The 24,378-nt window shown below is 45.1% G+C and overlaps 1 protein-coding gene across 3 annotated transcripts in view; it reads right to left on the bottom strand.

The window, feature by feature from the left end:
• LOC117871936 (meiosis-specific coiled-coil domain-containing protein MEIOC-like) overlaps positions 1 to 21,716 on the bottom strand; it is a 56,906-nt gene extending 35,190 nt beyond the window's left edge. Inside the window, exons 1-2 of one of the 3 annotated variants that reach the window (XM_034759792.1) lie at positions 21,566 to 21,716; positions 4,932 to 5,063 (exon numbers count right to left, since the gene is read on the bottom strand). In XM_034759792.1, coding sequence (XP_034615683.1) covers positions 4,932 to 5,063; positions 21,566 to 21,625 — 192 coding nt within the window. In that variant the 5' untranslated portion in view covers positions 21,626 to 21,716. Of the gene's footprint in view, positions 1 to 4,931; positions 5,064 to 11,928; positions 12,085 to 12,471; positions 12,540 to 21,565 lie in introns of those variants that run through there. The other 2 variants (XM_034759793.1, XM_034759794.1) reach the window with 2 other exon arrangements.
• Positions 21,717 to 24,378: the final 2,662 nt, after the last annotated feature.

Here is a 24,378-nt window from a genome sequence, read left to right as displayed (position 1 = left end):
AGTGGCACTGGGCTTCCTCTGCCTGTCCCTCTCATTTGCAGCTAACACCATGAAGGATCCCGTGAGGGGATGCGAATACAAGTACTCGAACCTGGTGGCCAGTATATAGTACTTCTTTTCTACCCATTTTGAAGTAGAGGGCAGAGAGGAAGGGGTCTGCCATAGAGTCCTGCCCCTGACTGGTCCCACAACCCCCTCATTTACCAGAAGGGCCACTCTGGAGGGAGCCACTACAGCCAAGATATCTATCAGAGGGTGAATGGACTCCTTCAGCTCCTCTATCTCCAAGTTTGTGGTGACCCTCTTCAGGAGCTCCTGATGTGTCCTAAAATCATCTGGCGGGAGCAGGTTAAATAACCCTACTACCACCTCCAGTGGGGTCACTTCCGTGACCTCGGAGCCAGGGTCGGTGTCAGAGGACAAAGTAGTGGCTTGCCTACACAACTGAGTACGACCATTGGGAAGGGGGTACCAGGGGAAACCTCCACAGGTTCCAATACTACCACTGCACGGGCCAGTGTCCTGATGGCCAGGCGGCTGCCATGGGGCCAGTACTGAAGTCTGGTGCGTACGACAGGTACCGGTACTACTTCTGGTGGGGCGAAGAACTCCATCTCAGACTCCGACGAGGACTCTCTTCCTGGAGACCATGGGGGGGGGGCCATGCCCAGTTCTGCCTCCAGGGGGTGCCGGGGAAGCAGTGACCAATGCCAGGTCGGGGACTGTTGTGGGGGTGGGGGCATGCAGAGCTTCCCCCTGGTAGGTGCCGCTACCTTTGGTGCCGAGAAGGAGCTCTCCACTCCTTGCACCCTTCTGTCCCTGATAGCCCTGACAGGTATGGGACCTTGGGGGGTGGGCGGATCAGGAGGGACAACAAGTCTTTTGCAGCCTGGAAGGCCTCTGGAGTTGAGGGGACCTGCCGGCACACGGTACCACGACCATTCCCAGGAGTGGGAGTTGGGTCCCGAACTGGGCTCGACACAGCTCTGGGGAGGACAAGTGGCCTGGTACAGGTCTCACTACGTCCACTGCTCCCCTCTCGTCTCTCTTTGGTGCCAGGGAGTGCCCTCTTTCGACACGTTGTTTCTTGTGCTTCCTCTTTGGCACTGGGGATGGAGAATGGTGCCAAAAAGAGCCCAGTGCTGGCGGTGCACTTTGCACACAGGCTGAAGTACTTGGCACCAATTTGGAGCGGGATGGCTCCAAGGCCGGTCTGAGGGCTGCCTCCGTCAGCAGAGCCTTCAGGTGAATGTCTCTGTCTTTCAAAGTCCTTGGTCTGAAGCCCCTTCAGATTCCACACTTCTCCTTAACATGAGCTTCTCCAAGGCACTTCAGATAGGCCATATGTGGTTGCTCACCGGCATAGGCTTGGTGCAGGATGAGCATGGCTTGAAACCCAGAGACCAGGGCATACCCAGTCCCTGGGACAACATCCCTGTAAGACTGGAATAACTATCTGGACTACACTATATATACTAAGATGTGTAATTAAACTTACTAACTACAAAAATTATATACACTAGATCTGAGTCCAAATCACTGTTAGGAAAGCCTTGCAAAGCAAGAAGGCATTCCAGCCAATTAGCACAGTTCATAAGAAGGAACTGAGAGGGTATGGAGCTGGCGGCGCCCCTTATACTGGTGCATGTGCACAGGACTCCAGGGGGCGCGAGGGCCAGCCCTATGGATACCACTAAGGGGAAAATGGATGCAATCCCTAGCCCCATTGACTTCAATGTGGCCATGACTTCACCCAATCTCTCTTATCAGCTAGCAGGGGGAACATACCTCTCCTTCCCCAAAAAACAAGCTCTCTTATCCTATCCAACTGGTAAAGGAAATGTAATAACAATGCACTCTGGTGGAATACATTCTCTCTCAACGCACACCACAACAAACATTCAGCTCATTTTTAACAAGCTGTAAATACTGGGACATAATAAGAATTCTGTCCTTGGCATCACAATCAGGCCATGCATGTTTGAGGAGTCAATTTGCTCAACCATTAAGAGCCACATCCTACTCTCAGATGTGGAATCACAGTTGAAAACTAAAGGCCTTGGCTATACTTGCAGCTGTACAGCGCTGTGAGTTAAACCTGTCTTCGTACAGCTGAGTAGGGAAAGCGCTGAAGTCTGTCCACACTGACAGCTGCCAGCGCACTGTCGGGGCCACATTTGCGGCATTTGCAGCGGCATTGGGAGCGGTGCATTATGGGCAGCTATCCCAGCGTTCAAGTGGCTGCAACGTGCTTTTCAAAAGGGGGGGGTGGAGCGTGGGGGAGAGAGAGTGGATTTTTGGAGCGTGGACACTGTGTCAGCACCCTGCCTTGCAAGTTCCGACCCCTCTCCCTCCTCCACCCCTCTCTCACTCACTGAAAACAAACAGAGGTGTTTGTTTTTTTCCCTTACAGACCAGATAAGCAGCCACTTGCGGAAACGGACCCCATAAGCAGCCACTCGCCGAAACAGACCCCAGCTCCCCCCCTCGCCGCCTCTCTCTTCAAGCAAACATTAGCTGTGGGCGTTCCAAAGGGAGCCCCCCTGCCTGCCTCTACTCATTCACAGCAAACAGTAGCTGTGTTTGGTTTTTTTGATAAGCAGCTCCGAGAGCCCAGAGTTCACAACCAAACAAAGAGAGGCATCACAACAAAACAAGGAGAGGAAGCTTCACTTAAAAGGATTATGGGGAGTTTCCGGAGGTCAATCACTGCGTAATAAGCTTACTCCCCATTTACACTGGAGCACCAGCATCTCAGCCACTCCGCAGCAGCTGTTATTCCTCTAGAGGAGGTGGAATACCTGCAGCGCTGTAGCCACGGAGATACAGCGCTGCAAATGCCTTGCCAGTGTGGACGGGGAGTGAGTTACAGCGCTGGGGGTGACTTTATTGCGCTGTAGCCAAGGCCTAAGAGCAGCCTTCTGTTTTTGAGACAATAGCAGCTGTTAGCACAAAAGAGACGGCCTCCCAACCACAGTGGGAGGGTAAAAGAACCCTGCTCTTTCTGAATCCCATTAATATTGTGGCAAAAGGGATTGTTAGAAGTTATGCAGGATATCCAGACTCTGCCTACCCTCTCCTGATTAAGAGGACATTGCTGTACTATATAATGGGAGAGAAGAATAAAAAGAAATAGTTAATGGAGGTTAGGTGTCCTCCCACATAAAGGTGGGGAAAAGTATGTTGGCTATTTTAATAGATATATAATGCTAAAAAAACCCTTAATTTTTGAGATTTATAAGTAACAAATTAAAATAGAGATTACTACTAAATTTCTTCACTTCACCCAAACAATTTGAAACAGTGGCTTCTGTTGCTCGAACTGCATTAAACCTCCCCTGTAATAGCACACAAGTGCCAAAACACCTTTTGTTGGCTAAATTCAGTACAGAAACCCTGTAGAGCAGGGGTCGGCAACCTTTCAGAAGTGGTGTGCTGAATCTTCATTTATTCCCTCTAATTTACGGTTTCGCGTGCCAGTAATACATTTTAACCTTTTTAGAAGATCTCTTTTTATAAGTCTATAATATATAACTAAACTATTGTTCTATGTAAAGTAAATAAGGTTTTTAAAACGTTTAAGAAGCTTCATTTAAAATTAAATTAAAATGAAGAGCCCCCCAGACCGGTGGCCAAGACCCGGGCAGTGTGAGTGCCACTGAAAATCAGCTTGTGTGCTGCCTTTGGCACGCGGGCCATAGGTTGCCTACCCCTGCTGTAGAGTTATCTATCCTAAGAATCAGGTACTCCAACTTGTAAAGATTAGTACCCAGACAGTTTTTTATTCACAGTATCTTGGATACTATTTTAACAATACTGGGTAAAAACTTTTCACAGAAGTGTGATTTTAAGTTGATTATGTTCCTTTTCAGTTTCTAGCTCAAACGACTAAGGCAACCATTTTAATGTTATCAGAATGTAAAACAAAGGTGTGCTGCCTTTTTAAATCTGCAGAAAAATAGTTCTAGTACCTCTGTGGCCGTTGCTAACTTTCCCAGCCTGGAGCACACTAACAATGGTGAGAGTTGCCTCAGTGTTTACTGCTATTGACCCTAAGGGACAGCAGTGAAATTCACAAGAACTGTATCACTTTTACTCTACTGGCACTTGACAAACTGACCAGAAGTAGAGGTAAATAATAGAGCTATTTACTGGTCAGGAAGACCCCAAACTTAATCTGGGGGACAAGGTATGTGAGTTGAAGAGATCCTGCCCACCACAGACAGCAGCCAGGAGGATGGTAAAGTGGTAGAATAGTGGAGACTTCCTTTCCCCACACCCACCCTTGGGGCACCTTGAAGGCTCTGGTATGGTGGTGAAAGGAAGCAAAGAATGCTCCTTTGCAGCAGCCAGAGAATTGTGGACTTCTTGTTTATGGGAAGGCGTTACATTTGTCAAACATCTACTAGCCAGAGCAAGGTAAGAAAAATAAAAATACAGACCTAACCAGATGCAGGAACATCACCTTTGTAGGACTCCCACCATTCTCTGATGCCCATCTTTCCTTAGCCTTTATAACCTGATTGCCCTCAAGGATGCATAGTGTCTATTGTATTTATGATCTTTTCTATGTGGATAACAGTTAGCTGGGAAGTGGACTGAAAATAAATTAATTTCACATTGCCACTGGACATTTATCAAGTGGTAACAACTTCTTGGGACTATTTTTCAGAATATTTTGCCAAAGAAGGTCATGAGATTATCATCACTAGAGTCACTTGAGGCCAGACTAGACATGGAATTGTTGATTGCTGTAGGAATCCATGATTACTCTTCTGTATAGAGATCTTTTCCACCTCTAGCATATAAGAAACCTAAAGACACGCCATATAGGGTTTACATATACATTTCAGTCTGAAAAAAAAAAAAAAAAAAAACAGTAAGAGAATTCCATTTCTATTCATCTAAGCAAGCAATTACTTTGGACTCACCCGTGGCTCGTAATGACTGAGAGTGGCACTTTGTTTGACCATGTCCTCGCTGTCAGAATACAAATTCTCTTTTCCCAAGTTTGTTGCATTGCCAAATAAGCAGAAATTCAGAATCTTAAGCACAGGTGTACCCTATTTAAAGATAATTAAACATGAAAAGCAAAGGTTAGCAATTTTAACCGGAAACATCAGCATTTTAAGAAAAATAGTATGTATTATTCAGAAGGCCAAAAACTGAAACAACATTAAAAATGATTAACTTGTTATTAGTTGAGTAAATAAGGTTCAGGCAAAATGACAGTACTATATTCCAATCCAAGCCTTGAAAAATCCACTAGTCCAGCACAAATTGGAAAATTTCCCTGACAATTACCATAACTTCCTGCAGAATTTACAATTTCATTAAAAAGAAAAGGATACCTTCCAAATGCAAACAGAAGTTAGTAAGGCAGCACCACACTGGTTTAAGTTTTCAGGCAGACATTCCCAGTGTCTCCCTGGCTTCTCAGAGCTTCTGCAAGATGCAGAAGAGTGAAAATTGACTAGGTTTGTCAGTTTTCATCGACATGATGTCAGTGATTTCAGTGTCATTCACCAACAAACAGCAAGTGGGTAAACTGAAGTCTAATTTCAAAAGGATGAACTCAGTGATATTAGACTTCCAAGTGCTGTAATTAAATAAAGACAGCAGACTACTGAAGAATAACTTGGGCAATATTTAAAAGCTTCACATTAGTCAGATTTTTTTTTTACAAAACATCAACATTTGTAGGACCTAAAGGGCCACAAAAATAGTTCAGCATTAACAATATCCCAAGAAAAAAATGAAATCTATATCATATGCTAGTCATAGAATCATAGAATCTCAGGGATGGAAGGGACCTCAGGAGGTCATCTAGTCCAATCCCCTGCTCAAAGCAGGACCAATCCCCAACTAAATCATCCCAGCCAGGGCTTTGCCAAGCCTGACATTAAAAACCTCTAAGGAAGGAGATTCCACCACCTCCCTAGGTAACCCATTCCAGTGCTTCACCATCCTCCTAGTGAAACAGTTTTTCCTAATATCCAACCTAAACCTCCCCCACTGCAACTTGAGACCATTACTCCTTGTTCTGTCATCGGGTACCACTGAGAACAGTCTAGATCCATCCTCTTTCGAACCTCCTTTCAGGTAGTTGAAAGCAGCTATCAAATCCCCCCTCATTCTTCTCTTCTGCAGACTAAACAATCCCAGTTCCCTCAGCCTCTCCTCAGAAGTCAGCTTTGAACCATTTCACAGCCAGTTTTGAACTTTCAGATGAAGATTCCCAACAAACAAGATTTCCCAGCATAACAGTTAGGCTCTTGGAGAATGGGTGGAAAAAATTAGCGTGGGCCATATGTACATTTATAAAAGATAGAGTGTAAACTCTGCAATTATCAGCAATGAGTTTCAGTACAATTCATAGCTCAATTTATTATAGAAGTAGGACTTCTCAGTGAAGACTAAACAGGCTCAACCACAGAAGGTGACTATTAATTTGCCTCTATGCAGCCCTCTAATTTAAGTTTGCATGCTTGCCATTTCTCCAGCTTCATCCGTCTCTTGGGTTTGATACAGTAGAACAATGTCCACTAAAAATCCCTTGGAAAAGTGAAACTCTTAGGATTTATCTTCACTGACAGATTTTTGTTTAAAGCAGGATAACAAATGTTATCGCACTGTAAAATCCTAAGTGAAGACAAGTCATTTGTAGTGTTTATGCCAATGTCAGCACTATAACTTGGATGGTGGTTGACCTTGCCTACTGTCTCTCAAGCTAAAACTAAGGTCTTGTCTACACTTGAAAGTTAATTTGGATTAAGGTAGGGTGTGAATTTACAGTGCAACAGCTGTTCAACTAAACAGAATGAGTGTCTACACATGGAGTTATTCAGATCAGTTAATCAGGAACAGATGAGTTTTCACAAGAGCCATTAAAAGTTTGTTAGCCTATTCTAAAGGCTGATTCATTCAAGCTTTCAAAACTAGATTAAGGCCATATCTACACTATAGATCTTACAGCGGCACCGCTGTACTTATACAACTGCACCGCTGTAATATTTTCCGTATAGCCACTCTATGTCAAAGGGAGACAGCTCTCCCATTGACATAATTAAACCACCCCTAATGGGAGAGAGCATCTCCCGCCAACATAGCGCTGTCCACATTGGTGCTTCTATCAGTGTAATTTTTCCAATTATACAGACAAAAGGGCTAGTGTAGACACAGGAAAAGACAAAAAAGTGAAAGGTTTCAAAAGACGTTTCTTCTCTCCACACTTTTCTTACATACAGATCATTAAGAGGATAATAGTTATTTTATAATCATTTTCTTTTGACTAATTTTATTCCATTTCAATTCCTCTGTTGATTGGTATTTTCGATATACCCAAAACAAATAATTTACTGAAGCATTCTCTCCATTAAACTGCCTCCCACAGTTCCCAGTGTGGGCAGACAAGTTGCCCCACAACACCCTGTAAATGGGAACACAGAGCCATGTAGCAAGTTGTGGTGCTAGCAGTCTTGAGATATGCTCCCAGATAGATGTATTGTCTGTCATGGCCAGATACAGCACAAGTGTGGACACAAGGAGTGACAGCATAATATGTGTGTGGGTGCACTCTCATGGGTTAGGTTACCACTAGTTAATTAACCTGTGATATCGTCACTGCATGCCTACCACAGGGTAAGCAAAGACCTTACTGATCTGTTAAATAACATGTATAGGATCAATATGGCTCAGCTATTAGCACATTCATCTGTGTGTAGAAATAGACTCACTGAAAAAGACCCAACAGTTCATCTAATATATCACTACATCTATCACATTGTATTATACTGGACATTTCACAGGAATACAAAAGAAACAATAATGCATCTGACCAGGTATGCAATTATAAAGTGGGGAGGGGTAAGCCTTCTATGGCAAGCAGTTTATGTCCTAGAACAGGAGGCAACTGGGGAGCATTTCAAATCACTGGGGAACTCCATGACGCCACATATGTAGGTAGGTGTCCAAGTAAAAGTTAAAGTCTATAGCAGCTTTTTGAAAAGATTATGGAACCACCTTTGTGTCCTAGCCAACATTCCCTCTCTCAATAGAATAGATTTTCAATGACCACAGCTTTCTCTGAGCTGTTGCTGAGCACTTAATGGCTAATATGCATGCACACTCATTGCACTAGCAGTAAATAATTCACTGTTTGAAATGCATGTTGGGATACCTTAAGTATAGAAGGTGCTTCCATTATAGCTTTGACAGAAGCAAATGCTTTAGTTACAGGAAAAATGACAGCTTGCATTTTGTTTGACTAATTTTTAAAAATTCATGTTTCTTACAAAGCACCTTTAATAATATCCCCTGAATTATTTTAAATTTATTTTAAAAAAATTTTAATTAAGTGTTTATCTTCTTCCTCTGCTATTGTTTAGAAGGATTTCTCCCATCCCCATCCCCACTTCTGCTAGTGGTTCTGGTTCTTCAGTAGCAGCAACATTGAAGCAAAGTCTCTTAACTTAAAAAAAATTCTTGGATTTATAGTCATGCTGGGAGAGAAAAACCTCCTTCTTTTGCCCTCTGCCCAATTGCATCTGCTCTCCAGTCACATGGAGAGGATAGGGGCCTCCTTCTCCCCTACAGCTAAGTGCTTCTTCTGGTGGGGGAGCATATGCCTCAGGTAGTACTAGGTGATCTCCAGACAGGGTTTGAGAGTGATGGATGCCCCACCAACACTTGTTCATCCCCATCTGACCCCTGTATAGAAAAAATATTCACTAACTCCAAGACTCCAATTGCTTCCTCAGTCAGTAAATGGGTCTAGGGAGGGAAGTCATCAGTACCCCACCCCAGGTTTTAAGTCACTCCCAAGTTCTATGCAGGGATCCAGGCAAGTACTCTCTATCCCCTACCTAAGGCATTACCCGTAACTATAATAGATATAAATTTTTTCAGACAGAAGAATGATTTTCAAGTTGACAGTATCCTTTTAAGGTTGCTAAATGATTTTCATTATACCAGTTTCCCCTACCTAAGGCACAAAAAGACTCTCTTTGGGATGAAAACAATCTACGCTTTGGCTCAGTCAAAAGGTGAATGTTTTTGTGGAAATTCATTGGGCTATTGTTGAGTTACCTGAGATATGTTATGTGTGGGGAAGGCAGGGAAAAACCAAATTTCCCATTATCTTCTTGCATGCTTTAAAAAAAACCACCAAAATTCTGAAACCTCAAATTTAGCCAGTAAATAATCCTCACTGATGAATGGGAATTTGTCTAACAATGTAATTTTCAAATAGTCACTATATTAAGATTTGAAGGAGTTCTAGCATGCATATAGATATATGCTTTACTATGCCTTTCTAGTCAGATGCAGTGTGCATGTGGGTGCCACTACAGAGAAGTGTAAAAATTTCACTAGTTCTGGGGCTCTGCACATCAGAATATATCTAGTCCTCCAGAGAATAGGCAATTTGAAATAAACACTTTGAGGTGACATGAGAAAGGTTGCCAGTCCTCTTACCATGCTATCTGAAGTCCAGGAGTGAAGGCCAAATTCTACAATTCAGGTAATGTGGAAAAGGCACTGAAAAGTCTGAGGAATTCTCTTCCTTCTCAAACCACTTACTTTGAACCTCCTTCACTCTGGAGGCCCATTCTGGGTTGCAAAGCCATAGAGCATAAAAAATTGGAAAAAATGACTGGGGAACAGAGGTCTCCAATCCACACCCTGGCTAACAACACACCAGTACTTCTGAAGTATGCACTACTATAGTACTTTTCCTAATAAAGATTAAAAAATAAAAAAAATAAATACAGAAACATTAATGTTGCAGATTCAAAACTCAGACAACAAGAAATGCAAATGTTAAAGCTCTCTTGGCAACATTAATGTATGTGCAATGTGAGCAAATAAATGTGGTCATCAGAACCTTAATTTTGTTATTGCCATCTGTCAAATTCACAGCCTTAGTACTTAAAATACAGTAAAATTAAACTAAATTAAAATGAAAATAGATTACAGATAAGGGCCTTGTTTCTACACCAATTTTTTCCAATCTTTTGGAATCGGACATGCTCCCAAATACCTTCAAGAAAAAGAAACAATCTACAAATTAAACCTGTCACCTGATGCCACAAAACTTCTCTATACAGAAGTACCATTTATATAAATAGCTGTTCCGGGTGCAAAGAGTTTGGAGGATCTTGCCCCTGCTTTCAAGTTTTGGAAGCCAGTCTTTGTATAATGAATTATAAATTATTTCATAATAGTACTAAAGGGACCCAAAGTGCAGAACAGTCTTGCTGACAAAGATTATTTTACTACAGTTCAGGACTTTATAGCTCTGCTCTCTGATTATTAAAACATAACAAGTATTCCTTACTTTCAAAAACTCTTCATGAAGCATTCATATAAAGTTGTCACGTATTAGAATAGTCTGCAAAATTCAGTTTAAAAGAATCTTTTCCAAAAGGCTCTGACTCAAATTATGGTAGGTGTCTATTCAAGAATATTTCATTTAAGGGAGGGATAGGGTAATAGACAACTTTTATTGGCCCTATCAACAGGGAAACTATACAATTCCTAACATTCCTAAGTGGCCAAACCACTAATAAAGCATTTAATAACAGTCATTCATTGCAGAATCTATTGAGAGGTAATGAAGCTTGATATCAGCTAACTACACTTCCCTTCACCTTTTAATTCATACCTCTCTCACAATCCATTGTCTTCTGGTAGAGTAGGGAAACAGGAGGGACTATTAAACGCAAGTTTGGTAAAAAACACAACTCTGACCCACTAAAATGTCAACAAAACCAAGTCAGTTTAAGTGGGTTTCAATATTTTTATAAATCACATGTTACAGATCATAAGATAACCCTTTCAAAAATATTTCTTAAAAGGGACACAGTACACAACCAACAAACCTGCCATTTAAAAAAATGAAGGTAAAAGTGAAGTTACCAAATATTGTTCCAAAAGTTTTATTTAAAATAAAAAATGATGATTTGGGCACTATTTAATACCTGTTAAAATTCCATTTTTTGTCCTTCAAAATATATTCTCACTTTTAAATAGGCTAACAGATACTTATAAAAATATTCCTAACACATTAAGAAATTGACTGTGATTGAATATCTCAAAAGGAGCTAACTGCAACAAGCCAATGTTTGTTATCAAGTAAGAGAACTCTCCCCTCACCTGTGCCAAGATTTAAATGTACTCGGTAGCTCATTATTACATTCATATAAGGATTTATTTCTTATTTATATTAGCCTACTGTAATTAGATTCAGAAACTGCTTCCCTCTGTCAGCAATTTTTTAAATTCCTACAGCAGGGAAACCCAGATGAAGGTCTCAAAAAATCGCAGATTGAGGTAAACATTGTGTTATGATATTTAACAATACAAGCCATAAAATACAGAAATGAGAAGAAAAATTATCTAGCTGGAAAGTTACTAAACTGTTCAGAGTTAGTTTGATTAGAGTGAAGGGGTGATAGATGGTGATCCCTAGCTGTCCTCCCTACTAATAAATTTGTCTTTTTCCCTAATAGAAGGCTCCTTTGAATGACCAATAAAATACAACTGCAGTTTGGAGTCTTGGGCTTCTGTGATAAGTGTTTATAATAGCAATTTCAGTGGTGATTTGTAAACGTTGGTCACAGCCAGGCAACTAGGTAATCACAGCTTCTTCTAAGCATGCCACCAATCTAGCTGCTTTAGAAAATATTATTCTGCAAGCAAAAATTGCTTTGTTAAACTATATTTTCCACTCACTACAACAGCCGTATTCATACAGTCTCCAAACATCCCCCTGATCTAGACAATGCACATACTGAATTTCAGGTGTGAGAATCAACTTCCACCAAAATAAACCTGCACAAACGTTACCACCAGCCGTTCCCTGAGTGCGTTCCTCCCACCGACACAAGCCACGGGAGAAGCAAAAGCAGCAGAGGTTTTAAAACATACCAACCATACGCACTACAGCACCAGCTGATCCCTGTGCCATGAAGTCTAGTGGCGTAGTCTTGTACCTTGCTGAACTTGGGCTGCTGAACCTCGTCCACCTCCCCTAAACACCGCTGCCATGGGACACACGCACATTACACACCACAGTACTCCTTGCATACAGAAACTGTTGCCAGGCTATGGCCAGCGTCTCTTCTCCACCCACTGAAGCAGCACAATACACAAACAGGGGAGCGAGGCAGGCAGGGGCTTGGTCTGTGCGCAGCGAAAAGGCCCCTAGTATGAATTCAGAAGATAAACTAGCAGCATTAGCACTAAGCACTCACTCTTCACGGCTTGCCCTAGACAGAGTCGCTGCTAATCTGCACCTACTGAGAGAAACACTGAACTGCCTGCCCTTTGATGTCACCCACCCCACAGCCCCTTCAAACACTTTCCCCCGTTTAAATGCATCTCCTGCAGCAACAGCAATCCCCTCGTCTGAACAAGGATTTCAGCTTGCCCAAGGCCCTGCTACAGGAGTAAAAGAAACACCGAGCTTACATTTTCGTTCCTCTTGCTATACAACCATTCTCAGCCCTGTCATGTGTGATGTCACTGTAATACCAGTATGTGGAAGTACTATGGGAATTGTAGTCTTCTCCCTATTGTGTAATAGCTACAAAGTACAGGGCTCAAGGTAATGTACTGCAAATGTGAGAGCCCTAGAAACAGCCTCCTTACTATAGAGGATTATCCGAGCTGCCTGGGGGAAAAAAACTAAAATCTAAACCGATACGGACCGGTGGAAAAGGGAGAAGTGCTGCAAAACTTAATTCTTCCTCCATTCCCCACTTGGGATGAAGCAATTTTATGATGATCACATGCTTTCAACAGTGATTTAAATTGTCCTCAGAACTAGGTTGACCAGATAGCAAGTGTGAAAAATTGGGACGGGGAGTGGGGGGTGATAGGTGCCTATATAAAGCAAAGCCCCAAATATCAGGACTGTCCCTATAAAAGCAGGACATCTGTCACCCTAGTCAGAACACATCACTCATTGGGAAAGTATTACTAGCTGAGGGATTTAATTAGGATTTCATTATTTTAACTTTAATGGAGTACAAGAGTTCTGATCATAAAAGTCCCATATATTACTGGGTTGTGGGGAGTAATTCTCCATGAAGAAGCAATTCACTGACCAAAGTGTTATGTTTGTTATGGTGAGTGTGACAGACAAAGAAGAAAAAAGACTATTTCCTCCACAAAGAAGTTAGTCCAGTAAAAGATATTGCCTCACCCACGTCGCTCTGTTTCTGACACGGAGAGTCATGGTTTGTGTCACCCTAGCCAGCCCACTATTGAGTAAGACTTGAACAGGTGCCTGGCATTAAATGAGGACATTGATTTAATAGGCAGTGCAGAAACTTAGTGGAATGAGAAAAATCAGTGGGATACGGTAATACCAGAGGACAAAATATATAGGAATGACTGGGTGGGACAGTGGCACTATGTTAAAAAAGTATAGAGTCAAATAATGTAAAAATGTTAAATGATTCAAACTGTACCATAGAATCTCTATGGATAGAAATTCCATGCTTGAATAATAAGAGCATAGCAGTAGGAATATACTATTGACCAGGATGGTGACAGTGACTGAAATGCTAAGGGAGGTTAGAGAGGCTATAAAAACACAATGAGAACACAATGGGTGATTTCAACCAGGGCCGGCTCCAGGCACCAGCCCACCAAGCATGTGGTTGGGGCGGCGCCTGGAGGGGGGCGGCGCGGTGGGGCACTCCGGCCCGAGAGCGGGGCCGTGACTGGGCTCGCCGCCCTCCCTGCGGTGCTCCGGGCGCCGGGGAGAGAGGAGCCACAATGGGCTCGCCGCCCTCCCCCCGGCCGGTCAGGGAGAGCGGAGAGCCGTGGCGGGCTCGCCGCCCTCCCCCCAGCGCTCTGGCCGCCGTGGGCTCTCCGCCCTGCTCCCGGCGCTCTGGCTGCCAGGGAGAGCAGAGAGCCCCAGCCAGGCTCTCCGCCCTCCCCCCGGCGCTCTGGCCGCTGGGGAGAACGGAGAGCCCCGGCCGGGCTCTCCGCCCTGCTCCTGGTGCTCTGGTCGCCGGGGAGAGCCCCAGCTGGGCTCTCCGCCCTGCTCCCGGCATTCTGGCCGCCGCAGAGAGCCCCAGCCGGGCTCTCCGCCCTCCCCCCGGCGCCCTGGCTGCCGCGGAGAGCGGAGAGCCCCAGCCAGGCTCTCCGCCCTGCTCCCGGCACTCTGGCCGCCGGGGGCTCTCTGCCCTCCCCCCGGCGCTCTGGCCACTGGGGAGAACGGAGAGCCCCAGCCGGGCTCTCCGCCCTGCTCCTGGTGCTCTGGCCGCCGGGGAGAGCAGAGCCGCGGTGGGCTCGCAGCCCTCCCCCCGGTGCTTCGGCCCGGTCGGGGATTGCGGGCCCGCGGCCGGGCTCGGCACCCTCCCCTGCCATGCGGGGGGTGGGGCGGCAGGTGGCTTTTTTGCCTAGGACGGCAAAAAAGCCAGAGCCGGCCCTGATTTCAACTGTTCTCATACCGATGAGGTAAATGTCACCTCAGGCGTGATGCAGCGATAAAACTTCTAGACACTATGAGTGACTGCTTCTTGGAGCTCCTAGTCATTGAACCCACAAGGGGAGAGGCAATTCTTGATTTTGGCCTCAGTTGAGCACAGGATCTGGTCCAAGAGGTTAACTATAGCTGAACCACGCATTAATAGCAACCATAATGTAATTAAAAGTAGCAGCCTTGTAAGGGAGAAAACACTAAAAGACACCCTGTATCACAGTAACATTTAACTTTAGAAAGGGGAACTACAAAAGAATGAGGATGCTAGTTAGATTGAAATTAAAAAGAGTGGTCAGAAGAGTAAAATGCCTGCAAGCAGCATGGCGAATACTTTAAAAAACCATAACAGAGGCCCAGATTAAATGTATACCCCAAATAAAAAAAAAAAAAAAAAGACAGTATGAGCACCAAAAAAATGCCACCAGGGCTAAACAGCGGAATAATGTAGGCCATTAGAAGCAAAAAGGCATCCTTTAAAATTTGGAAGTCAAATCCTAATGAGGAAAATAGGAAGGAAGGATCACTCATTCTGGCAAGTAAAACGTAAAAGTATAATAAGGCAGGCCATGAAAACATTGGAGAAGCAACTTGCTAAAGACGTAAAAAACTAACAGTAATTTTTTTTTCAAGTACAGAAGCACGAAGCCTGACAAACAAGCAATGGGGCCACTAGACGACAAAGGTGTTAAAGGAGTACTTGAGAAGACAAGACCATCGTACAGAAACTAAATTAATTATTTGCATTGGTCATCACTGAAGAGGATGTGACGGAGATACCTTCATCAGTTTTGGGTGACAAATCAGCCATTCCAAATACTATCCCAAATTGTTGGCCTCAATAGAAGAGGTTTTCCAAAAAATTGATAAACTTAACAGTAATAGCAAAAAAAACGAGGAGTCCTGGTGGCACCTTAGAGACGAACAAATTTATTTGGGCATAAGCTTTCATGGGCTAGAACCCACTTCATCAGATGTCTGAAGTTAAAGATACAGGAGCAAGTATAAATACATGACCCAACCACTCCCAGTCTTTATTCAGGCCTAATCTGATGATATCTAGTTTGCAAATTAATTCCAGTTCTGCAGCTTCACGTTGGAGTCTGGTTTTTGAAGTTTTTTTGTTGAAGAATTGCCACCTTGAGGTCTGTTATTGAGTGACCAGAGAGACTGAAGTGATCTCTTATTGGTTTTTGAATATTATGTTTCCTACGGTGCCACAAGGATTCCTCATTTTTTTTGCTGATACAGACTAACACAGCTACCACTGAAACCTGTTAACAGTAATAAGTCACCAACACCAGATGGCATTCACCCAAGAATTCTGGAGGAACTCAAATATGAAACTGCAGAACTACTAACTATTGTATGTAATCTATCACTAAAATCAGTCTCTGTACCAGATGACTGGGAGGTTAGCTAATATAATACCAATTTTTAAAAATAACTTGAGAGGAGATCCTGACAATTACAGTCCAGTGAGCCTAACTTCAGTACTGAGCAAACTGGTAGAAACTATAGTAAAGAACAGAATTTTCAGATACCTAAATAAACATGATTTATTGGGGAAAAGTCAACACAGCTTTTGTAAAGGGAAGTTATGCTTCACCAATCTACTAGAATTCTTTGAGGGAGTCAACAAGCATGGGGATACGGGTGATCCAGTCATAGAATACCAGGGTTGGAAGGGACCTCAGGAGGTCATCTAGTCCAACCCCCTGCTAAAGCAGGACCAACCCCCAGACAGATTTTTGTCACAGATCCCTAAATGACCTAAGAACGGCCATACTGGGTCAAATCAAAGGTCTGTCTAGTCCAGTATCTTGTCTTCCAACAGTGGCCAATGCCAGGTGTTTCAGAGGAAATGAACAGAACAGATCATTATCAAGTGATCCATCCCTTGATTAGCCAAGATGGTCAAGGACGCAACCCCATGCTCAGGGTGACCCTATACCTCTGACTACCAGAAGCCAAGAGTGGAAGACAGGAGTAGATCACTCCATAATTACCCTGTTCTGCACATTGCCCTTGAAACTCTGGTATGGGCCAATGTCGAAGACAGGATACTGGGCACGATGGACCATGGTCTGACCCAGTATGGCAGTTCTTAAGTTAGAAGCTGAAGGGGTTGGTTGACTTTTCACAATTGCACACCATACCAAACACTCCACTATATATGGCAACTTGATGCTGAATTAGCATGTTATTTTCTATGTATGGTTTGCAGTCCAGGAGGCAATAGATAATTTCTGTTCTTAATAACAAACTTTGGCAACATCTACACTAACAAGTGTGATGCCATTTTTCAGCAATAGTGCATCTGCACCAATATAAGCACTAGTGTAGATCACACTTGAGTGTTTCCAGCTTTGTGCCCTGAACCCATGGTCTGACCAAGAATTCATAGATTGTCAGGCCAAAAAGAACCATTGTGATCACTAGTCTTACCGCCTGTATAATACAGGCCTTATGACTTCCCTGAATTAATTCCTGTTTGAACTAGAGCTTACATTTTAGGAAAAAAAACATCCAATTGTGATTTAAATATTGCTACTGATGGAGAATCCACCACAGCCCTTGGTAAGTTGTTCCAGTGGCTTATTAGCCTTACTATGAAAAAAACTGCACCTTATTCATTATTTACTGTGTATTACTGTAGCTCTTAGGAGCCCTAATTCCAGTCTAAATTTGTCCAGGTTCAACTCCAGCCTTTGGCTCTTGTTATACTTTTGTCTACTAGATTGTCCATGATCAAATTTCTGTTCCCCATGTAGGCACTTATAGACTGTGATTTAAGTCACTCCTTAATCTTCTCTTTGCTCAACTAAACAGACTGAGTTCCTGGAGTCTATCATTATACAGCATTTTTTCCAATCTTTTAATTATTTTGGTGGCTCTTCTCTGAACCCTCTCCAATTTATCAACATCTTTTTTGAGTTGACACCTGCACGTGGCAGGCAGACAAGTGCCAAATATTGAGGTAATATAACCTCACTACTCCTTGTCATGATTCCCATTTACACATTCAAGGATCACATTAGCCTTTTGACCATGGTATTACAGTAGGCACTCACATTCCACTCAGTGGTTTGAGCATTGGCCTGCTAAACCCAGAGTTGTGAGTTCAATCCTTGAGGGGGCCATTTAGGGATCTGGGGCCAAAATCTGTCTGGGAGTTGGACTAGATGACCTCCTGAGGTCCCTTCCAACCCTGATATTCTATGATTATCCATCATGACCCCAAACTCTTTTTCAGAGTCTCCGTCCCCCGTTCTCTAATTAGGGCCTACATTTTTTATTCCCAGATGTATACATTTACATTTGGATGTATTAAAACACATTTTATTAATTCAAGGCACAGTTCTGCAAATTCTTGAAGCCAGTCCATATAGCACTTATATAGATACTAAAAAAACAAGCATTAACATAACTGATGCAAACATGACTGCTGATGGCTACAAATAAAGTTTGACAGCAGAATTTCATACCTGTTTGACCCCTGGCAGGGAAGGGGGTGACAAAAGACCAAAACATTAATCTACTAAAAAAATCTATTCATTCAAATGTCATAATTTCCACTGCATCATAGGTTTGAAAATAGCACTTCACAGAAATATAAGAAAATACACAGTCCCTGTTCTGAAGGCTTACAACTTATGTAAAAACAAAATCAAAACTTGAAACTGACAGAGCCATCAAAATGAAGTTTGAGACACTGTAGTTGACACTAAAAATGTGATAAACTTTATAAATTATTATGAACGGGTGGGGAGTGTATTCCTGAGTCTGTTTTTTTAAGAGTGGATACTAGATTTATTAATGACACACAGACACTCCCCATCCCAAAACAGTATGCAAAGCCCCCTGTGGTCTGCACAAGTAAGTAAACATAGCTGTGAAAAAATCAGTCAAGATATGCCAGCTAGTTCTACTCCACTAAGACCATAGGGAAGAAAAAAAATGCATGCCTGATGCAAAAGATATCTTGAACAGCAGAGAACCACACTCCCACATTCTATATATAGTAGGTTTTATAGAATGCAAGCCTCCACTCATAATCCTTTCTAGCAAGTTAGTTGGCTCAAGACTTACAAATGCTTTAGCTGAACAGTAACGGCTGACCGAAATATTGAAATATCTACAAATATCTGAAAACGCTTGTCTAGCAGCTTTTGTACCAATTTAAATCAGGGGAAAAAAACGTATTCAGTTAAATCGATTAAACCACCTAAACAATGAGGAGTCCGGTGGCACCTTAAAGACAGATTTATTTGGGCATAAGCTTTCGTGGGTAAAAACCCACTTCTTCAGATGCATTTCTTCTCCATGCATCTGAAATGGCTTTTTACCCATGAAAGCTTATGCCCAAATAAATCTGTCTTTAAGGTGCCACCGGACTCCTCGTTGTTTTTGTGGATTCAGACTAACACGGCTCCCCTCTGATACTCAACCACCTACTATACATGCAGTTATACCAGTAGAAGAGTGATCATATTGTACTCAATCAGTACAGCTCCCTATTGTGGATTCAACTGAATCGGTACAAAAGCTATGTGTAGACAGGCTTTAAGTATTACCAGCGATCCTTAGATTTTCCTTGCTTTTTTCATCATTAGAGATAACAGAATGAGAACAGCCTTCCTTTTTCTATTGCAATATTTCAAAACTGAATGTGAAGGATAAAATGCATTCAATTTTTATTTCAGGTTCAGTAAAAGCTATTTTATTCCCCTCCGCATTCTCTTAACATCTGAAATTTCAGCACAAATGACTCCTGCCTCCTTCTACTGTAGTTCAAGCTTTTGTACTTGTTTACTTCACAACTCTCCTCTGACATCCCTCTGTTCAGAAATGTCACTATTTTCTGTAGCCCACCACCTCTCACATTCTTTCATTTCTCCCTATAATCTCTTAACAAATTTCTGGCAGGAATATGTATTATAGAGATGGGGAAAGGAAGATGCTTCTTCATTTTCACATATAAATATATATAATTTACCATATAAGAACAAGTAACAACCGTCATGTATACTGTTTTGCAATATCAATAAAAAGCACTAAGGTATCCTCTTGTCCTCAAAACTGCATAACATCCTTGAATTGTTAACATCAGTTCTTCATGAAATAGATTTTAATATTTATCCACACCCTAGTGATTTTAGAAATAATTCAGAGTCTAGGCTGTCCAACCACCACTAAGTCAATTTCTACAGTAGGGGCACTTCACCTGTATAGAAACAGTGATATACTATACCAGCAAAGTGCTCTTAACTTATACAGGCAACACTTCACTTTTACTGGCACAGCTTATTCCACCCTTTGCTTCCCTGAGCAAAACAAGCTATAGCAATAAAACTGCACTTTTTGGCCAGTATAATTGCATCTGCCAGCACAGCTATGTTAGGGCTTGGCTACACTTGCAAGTTAGAGCACACTAAAGCATCCCCGGCCCCCTAGCTCACTACCCGTCCACACTGGCAAGGAACGTAGAGCGCTCTGACTCCAGGGCTAGAGCACTCCTGGTATTTCACCTTGTCGAGAAGATTAACACTTGGTGCACATTGGCTGAAACGCCAGGGCATCAGTGTGAATGAGGTGTTGCATTACTGCGCTCTGATCAGCCTCCAGAAACGTCCCATAATCCCCTTAAGTCAAGTGGCCGCTCTTGTCATTGTTTTGGAATCACTGCAGGAAGGCATATATCCCCTTTGAAAGCTCCATTTCTGACAGCCGGCTGCTTATCTGCTCCGAGACAAAGCACCCATTACTGTGGAATGCAGTGTGTGAGAGAGAGAGAGGCGGGTGTGTGTCTGTTGCTGTCTGAACTTACAAGACGGCATGCTGATATGCTCTCAGCCCCCAAAACACATTCTCTCTTCCCCCATATACACACAACACACTCCCTGTCACACTCCACTCACCTCCCTCATTTGAAAAGCATGTTGCAGCCACTTGCATGCTGGGATAGCTACCACAATGCACTGCTCTATGTGGCCGTTGCAAGAGCTGCCAATGTGGCCACGCCAGTGCGCTTGCAGCGGTCAGCGTGGACAGATTGCAGCGCTTTCCCTACTGCGCTCTACGAAGGCTGGTTTAACTCAAAGCGCTCTGCATCTGCAAGTGTAGCCATGCCCTTAGTCAGGGAACCATACCCTATCCCAGATGAACAGAGCTAGGCCAGCAGAAGTCTATAAGATAAACATGATCTGAAGGACACTTTAAAACTTGTGGCAATAGATAACTTCCCTCAATTACACTTTCAATAAGATGGGAAGATACATCAACAGTCACCCTTGTACAGTGCTTAAAGTGGTCTGAAAAAAGCCTGGGAGGGGAGAGTGTCATACTCTGGGAGCAACAGCTTTAGGAAGTGATTAAAGTGACCCGGCTTGATTTTTAATTGCTCTTTCCAGGTCTGCAAACACCACCCCCAAGAAACCCTTTAAGCACTGTGGGGGGAAGGTTTGAACACGATCTAGCGGGCACGAGGGCAGCCGCAGCAGGGAGAGTGGAGGATAGGCAGAAAAGCGGGTTACCCGTTGCCGCCGCCAGTGCTGTTGGAGGGGTCAGGCCCGTGCGGCTGTAGCCTGCCCCATCAGCAGGTAGGTACCAGTGTGGGGGGCACTTAGAAAGCCCTGAGAGGACCCCCTAAGAGCAGGGCAGGGAGTGTGTGTGTGTGTGTGGGGGGGGGGTCACTGCCCCACAGGCACAGGGAAGGGAGCAGCCCAGCCCCCCACTGCCAGAGACGTGGGGGGCCTGTCACACCTGCCCCAATATTTGAGGCGAGGGGGCACCCCCAACAGAGCAGCAAGGCGCATCCGCCCCCTGCCCTCGAGGGGGAAGGAGGACTAGGATTCACGCCTGCCCTAGTACGGAGGGGAGCACCACCCCCCCCCCCGGCAGAAGCGCCCCCCTAGACAAGCAGGGCACACCCCCCACCCCCAACCAAATGGGGGGGACGGACGGACGAAGCGACCTCCTAGCTCCGCCCACCGGGCACAGCCTCGGCGAGAGGCTCCGGTCCGGTCCGATCCCTACCCGGGGGAGGGAGCGAGTGGGGCTTGGCCTCACCTCCGGCCACGAGGCCCTCGCGCAGGGGGGAGCCAGCGGCTCGGCGCTAGTAGCCACCATCTTACACCCCCCCCCAGTCTCCACACCTTTGCCCGGGCGCGAGGTGGTGGCGCCCGCCGAGCCCACTTCCCCCACTGACAGGTGAGCGGCTGCCCCCCGCCCCGGGCGCGAGGCGAGGCGGGAGCCAGGCGCGTGGGCGGAGCAGCCAACGGTCCCCCTCCTCCCGTCTCTCCCCTCTCTCAGCGCGCGCGCTTTCCCACCCTCCGGTCGCCCAATCGCAGAGCGGGATGAAGGGCGCGCGGGAGGGGAAGGGCAACCGCCCTGACAACCAATGGGGAGGGGGGCGTGAGAGTGGGATAGGTCGCTGGGAGAAATTATTGTAGGGGGCGGGGCCTGAGACAAACAGGGTTAGGAGGCCGTGTGAGGGACCATCGACGAACCATTTCACGCTTAGACAAGGGGGGAGCCACATCAGAAGAGAGCGTGTGGGCACGGGGGGGGGGAATTACATGCAAATCACGTCAGGGGTGGGAAGGAAGAACGTTGGGGGGTTAGGGCAAACCATTTCAGCGTTAGACGGGAGAGTGGGAAAACGATTCCAGGGTTAAAAGGGTAACTTGGGGTAAGCCATTTCAGGGCTAAAAGGGGCGCAGTGTGAGGGGCCTGGGACGAACCATTTCAGAGTTAGAAAGGAGAACGGGAAGGGGGGAGATTGGGAGCAAACCATTTCAGCGTTAGACGGGAGAGTGGGAAAACGATTCCAGGGTTAAACGGGTAACTTGGGGCAAGCCATTTCAGGGTTAAAAGGGGCGCAGTGTGAGGGGCCTGGGACGAACCATTTCAGAGTTAGAAGAGAGAACAGGGGGGTTGAGGGCAAACCATTTCAGGGCTGGGAAGGAAAAGAGGGGGTTGGGGCAAACCATGTCAGGGTTAGAAGGGGCAGTGTGAGGGGCCTGGGAGGGAGCATGGGGGCGGGGAGCAAACCATTTCAGGAAGAGTGGGAGGGAAGTGAGGGTAAACCATTTCGGTCAGAAGGAGGGGGTGCGGCAGGGCGGGGGATGATGCATTTCAGGGTTAAAAAAGAGTTTGGGAGGGGGTTGGGGCAAACCATTTCAGGATTAGAAGAGAGCGTGGGGGAGTTGGAGCAAACCATTTCCGGGTTGGGAAGGGTAGGAGCAATATGCCCACACCAGGAGTTACTGTGGGACCCAAGAGCAGGACCTGGGCAATGCCCTTGCTTCCTCAGCCAGCTCCGTGCCCAACTCCTGGTATGAAATGAGAAGTTGGAGGCTCATTCTCAGCAGCCAAGTGTGTGCATGTGAAAGCCACTGTCAGTGGCTGCACTAACTGGCTGCAGTGGGGCCAGGTTCAGGGCAGCGGCCTGGACCTGCAGGCTGGGGTGATGCTGCACTCACCTGCTTACTGTAGAAAAATTACTTGGCTTTTTGTGTTTCTAAATCAAAAGCAGTCAAACCCTTGGAGGCATGTTCCACCCACATCCCACCCGCCAGACTTCCCCTTACATTCGGGGTCACTCAATGCAAAGATTGAAGGTGCAATACAGTTGAGGTCAAACTAACTGGCCAGTAGTTCACTTTTTTCCCTTTCTTAAATATGGGTACTGTATTTGCAATTCTCAAGTCATAGAGTAGAACCCCTGAGTTTAGAGATTCATTAAAAATCCTTGCTATTGGGCTTGCAATTTCATGTGCCAGTTCCTTTAATATTCTTGGAGGGAGATTATCAGGGTCCTGCAATTTGGTCTCACTAAACTATTTGAGTTTGGCTTCCACCTCCTTCTTTCATTAGCCACCTTGCCACTGCCCCCAAGACATCATTACCCTGTTAAAAACGGAGGCAAAATATTCACTTAGGTGTTGGACCATACCTAGATTATTTTAAATCTCCACACCATCCTCAGTGTTTAGCGGTCCCACTTCTTCTTTCCTAGTTTTCTTAATATGGCTAAAGACCCTTTTACTATTTAATTTCCTGTACAAGGTCCAACTCTGCTTGGCTTTTGAGAGTTCTCATCCCCCCTCTACACACACACACACACATTTTCTGACCTTTAAATGGTAGCTTTCGTTGCTGATCCATCCCTTCTTCCATTCCTTGTAAGCTTTCTACTTTTTCTTAATTAACTATTTGAGATGGTTGTTCATACAATTTCATCTGCAACCCTTCTCTACAATTTTTTCTCCTTTCTTGGGTTGCAAGTTTCTGCAACTTTGACTTAAAGCAATTCCAAGCTTCCTCCACATTAGTCCACTCCACTTCCCTAACTAATTTCCTTAATTTTCTAAAAGTTTACCCTTTTGAAATTCAGGACTCTAGTTACCAACTTATGTTTGTTTATCCTTCCATTTAAGTTAAACTGAATTAACTCATAATCACTAGGGTTACCATATTTTGTGCCTCCTAATGGAGGACACTCCGGGGGCCCCGGCCCCGCCCCCAGCCCCGCCCCCGCCCACACCCCAACTCCGCCCCCTCCCAAAGTCTCCGCCCCCTCCCCTGCTTGAAGCCTGAAGCAGGTAAGGGGGAGTGTGGGGGGGAGGAGGCGTGGCCCAGGCTGGCCCCCGGCGGCTCCAGCCTGGGTCGGCTCGGGCCCTGGCCGACCACCCCTGGCGCACCCCCCGGCTCCCAGCCCCGCGGGCCCGGCCCGGCTCCCCAACCCCGGCCTGGCTCCCAGCCCCGCGGGCCCGGCCCGGCTCCCCGACCCCGGCCCGGCTCCCAGCCCCGCGGGCCGGCTCCCCGATCCCAGCCCGGCTCCCAGCCCCGCGGGCCCGGCCCGGCTCCCCGACCCCGGC

The sequence above is a fragment of the Trachemys scripta genome, chromosome 2, assembly GCF_013100865.1.
Source record: "Trachemys scripta elegans isolate TJP31775 chromosome 2, CAS_Tse_1.0, whole genome shotgun sequence".
In the NCBI taxonomy this organism is placed as follows: Eukaryota; Metazoa; Chordata; order Testudines; family Emydidae; genus Trachemys; species Trachemys scripta.
Note: the sequence above shows the minus strand (reverse complement) of the source record. Positions and strands in the feature narration are given on the sequence as shown.